Source organism: Poromitra crassiceps (genome assembly GCF_964638095.1).
Source record: "Poromitra crassiceps genome assembly, chromosome: 10".
NCBI lineage: Eukaryota > Metazoa > Chordata > Actinopteri > Beryciformes > Melamphaidae > Poromitra > Poromitra crassiceps.
Window position 1 is genome coordinate 39311114 of NC_139631.1, and position 3619 is coordinate 39314732.

General features: G+C 51.8%; 1 protein-coding gene across 1 annotated transcript in view; it reads right to left on the reverse strand.

The window, feature by feature from the left end:
* Positions 1 to 2101: 2101 nt before the first annotated feature.
* Positions 2102 to 3619, reverse strand: part of LOC310784431 (max dimerization protein 1-like) — a gene marked incomplete at its 5' end in the record, with an annotated part of 5611 nt that continues 4093 nt past the window's right edge. Inside the window, one exon of the mRNA XM_083645431.1 lies at positions 2102 to 2427. Within this exon, the coding sequence (XP_083501557.1) occupies positions 2192 to 2427 (236 nt within the window). The 3' untranslated portion in view covers positions 2102 to 2191. The remainder of the gene's footprint in view (positions 2428 to 3619) is intronic.

Consider the following 3619-nt stretch of genomic DNA (forward strand, 5'->3'; position numbering starts at 1 on the left):
GCCCCTCCTCGCCAAACATGGCGGCGCGTTTCCCCTGACCCCCGAATCCTGTCATCGCCCCGGCTCAGACGCCACTGACGACATACACACACACACACACACACACATATGATAAAAAGATGTCAAAACGCCACCGTCATCAGAGAGAGGCAGAAAAACACCCACCCATAACCCTCCCCCCCCCCACCCCCCCACTCACACACCCAAAACCCCGTTCACAATCTCATGCTGCACAAGTTTTTTTCTTTTTTCTTTTAGGATGGCAGGTGTGGACTTAGACGTACAGCCGTTAGCCGTACGTCTGTACGTTAGCTTACAGCTAACGTTAGCTGTTCGCTTGAATGTTTCCACCCGCCAAGCCTGGCTTACTAAGGGACGTATTGCTGCCGGGCCCCGACGCTTCAAAGCTTGACTTGAGTTGAGTTTCCTCCAACACACTTAAAACCCCCCCTCCACTCAGTGTGTTTACCCGTTTAACACTTGTTCTATTTGGAACGTTCTCTGAGCGCCTGCTGAGTCACACGTCATCTGATTCTGTGATACGCCCGCAAACGCTGTTCCTCCATAGCTTAGCTGTGAGGAACATAGCTTAGCTGTTCCTCCATAGCTTAGCTGTTCCTCCATAGCTTAGCTGCGAGGAACATAGCTTAGCTGTTCCTCCATAGCTTAGCTGTTCCTCCATAGCTTAGCTGCGAGGAACATAGCTTAGCTGCGAGGAACATAGCTTAGCTGCGAGGAACATAGCCGCGTTATTGCAACAACCAGCCGACGGATTTCAAACCCGATGGGCTTATTGGAAAGAGCGTGACTCAAAAATGCTTAACGATCGAGTGTTTGGGGTCACTCGCTTTGAGCCCCGCCAACACGGTTACAGCCAGCAGGCTTAGCTAACGTAGCTAACAAGCTAGCTAGCTAAAACGTGCCAGCTCGATCCTCGGTCCGAATCGAATTGTCATTACGCGCGACCACTATAGCGTTCCATCGAGTCGTACATCACCGCATAGCAACTTTCAGAACAAAATTAACTTATTTGTCAAAAAGATATTTGGCGAACAGTGTGACTAATCCACATCGTCAGGGGGCATGACTCAGAAGCAGAATATATGTACCCGGACATATGTTCAAAATGACAAAACACATTGGAGGCGGGGCTTTATCTGGTCAAGTGACGATTTCGTGGGACGGCGTTACTGCAACGTAGCCGTTAGTCGGGGCCTCGATGTTTGACGAGACGGCGTTTGAAAAAAGGACGGGACAGTTTGGCTTTACAAAGACAATCTGAGTGTGAGCAGGGCAAGAAGACAACTCAAAACGCCCCATGTCTGTGTCACCGCCTTGGGAAGATTCTGTCTCATGGAGATGGAGGTGTGTGTGTGTGTGTGTGTGTGTGTACATGCACGCATGTGTCTGTATGTGTGTGTGTGTGTGTGTGTGTGTGTGTGTGTGTGTGTGTGTGTGTGCGTGTGTGTGTGTGTGTGTCTGTGTGCGTGTGTGTGTGTGTCTGTGTGCGTGTGTGTAGTAGGGATGACATCTCTTAAGTGCTTCCCGTGGCTGTTGAGGCATAGAAAAAGAGGCAGTGGGTAGTGTGGTAACATTCTCTGGCTGAAAGTTGTGTTTCGATGGACGGAGAGTGGGAGGAGGAGGGGCTGGTTGGACACGTAAGGGGGGGGGGGGGGGGGGTTGTCTCCTAAATCCCGCTCGTTTGATTGGTGCGGAGCAGAGCGGTCGACGCCTACACACTGACTCAGGGATGCAAATTGATGGACGGTGGAAAAAGGTGACAGACACAAAAGCACACAGAAAGCCTTCTCTCAGGTGTCCTCTTTTAGGATTAAAAAGGTGACCGTCACCTAAAGGTGATTCATTTGCATCCGTGTGACTGTGCTGAGGGGGCGGGGCCTGATGTGAGCGTGTGTCTCGGAGGTGTTGCGGTTTGAATGGGAGAGTGTCGGCGGGGGACAGGAAGTGAGCGGAGGCCCCGGCTGGAGGGAAGGCCTCAGACTTGGTCAGTCCTGGTGGTGATGAGGGGAGGGGGGGGAGGAGTCTGCTTTAGACTGGGCGGGGGGGGGGGGGGGAGGAGTCTGCTTTAGACTGGGGGGGGGGGGGGGAGGAGTCTGCTTTAGACTGGGCGGGGGGGGGATCAGGAAGTAGTGATGCGATCTGGGGATGGGACGTTGGGGGTCAGTGCTGTTTATAGGCTGCAGCCCAGCTGCTTGGCCTTCTCCTGAGTGTCCTGCAGGCGGCGCAGGCTGGCGCTGGAGTAGCCCTCGTCGCTGCAGCTGCTGCGCAGGCTGCCCCGCTCGTCCCCTGAGTCCCCGCTGGCGCTGCTGCTGCTCCACTCCAGGTCCCCCAGCAGGTAGTCTGTCCCCTCCACGTCCACGTCCACGTCAACGTCAACGTCAACGTCCACGTCCACGTCCACGTCTTCTGCTGGCACACAGGGGGGGACACACTCAGATTACAGCCCTCCCAGCTCGGAATCTACTGTGACAAACTGGTGCCAGGAGGCAGGGAGAACGGACAGAACCAAAGACAGAACTGCAGGTTCTGTAGGTGAACTGCAGGTTCTGTCTTTGGCTTTTTCTAGTCTCTGCTACTCCAGGTTCACGCCAGTGATGGTTTCAGTACAGAGGCCCATTATGCCAACGCCAGCAAATCTCTGCTAATGTTGACTTTGAGGAGGTTATTTCAGTTTCACCACGGCACACACAAGTCTGCTTTATTTACGCTCAATTCGCCTGATGAAGACGAATGGAAATATTGAAATCGGTTTTGGCCTTACTCTGTCCCCAGTCCATATCAATAATGCACATAACCATGTACCACAAAACTATTATTATTATAATTACTATTATGGTATTTCAGGTCCAAATTAAAAAACAAAAAGTACCGTAGTCATCTCGTATCTTGTCATCTCGGTGTCTTTGACGATGCAAAAAAAATCGAATGACGTGTCATTTATTTAATGCGCATATCCAGCTCTACAACTTTGCCTACAGGACACCATTTTGGATTTTGAGTTGAGTGAGGAAAAACAGTGTTGGCCCCACCCCCCAAGGCTTTTTCCTGATTATGTTGCACATTGTGATCTATAGGAAGACGGCTACGGACCACATGACAAGCGCCTCTGGATTTCCTTGAGCTTCCCTGCACAGCGTCAAAGCTGCTTTTAGATTTTCTTGAAATCTGTGAAGAATTCGATAAATCCATTTGAAAAAGGGGCCAGTCCACTGAGACCTATTCCTGTCCCACACAATAAACCAGCACAAAGAGAAGATCTGATCGGCCTACAGGGGAAATGCATCATTCATGGGGTGACAAAGTTTTCACTGTTGCCTTGTTTTCATGTGATTTGCCCACTCAGTCCACTATCTTAACATGCTTATTCTCCCCTGGGTGTAGAGTGCCTGTGTGAGGACTCACCCTGGGTGTAGAGTGCCTGTGTGCAGGACTCACCCTGGGTGTAGAGTGCCTGTGTGAGGACTCACCCTGGGTGTAGAGTGCCTGTGTGAGGACTCACCCTGGGTGTAGAGTGCCTGTGTGTGAGAGCTCACCCTGGGTGTAGAGTGCCTGTGTGAGGACTCACCCTGGGTGTAGAGTGCCTGTGTGTGAGAGCTCA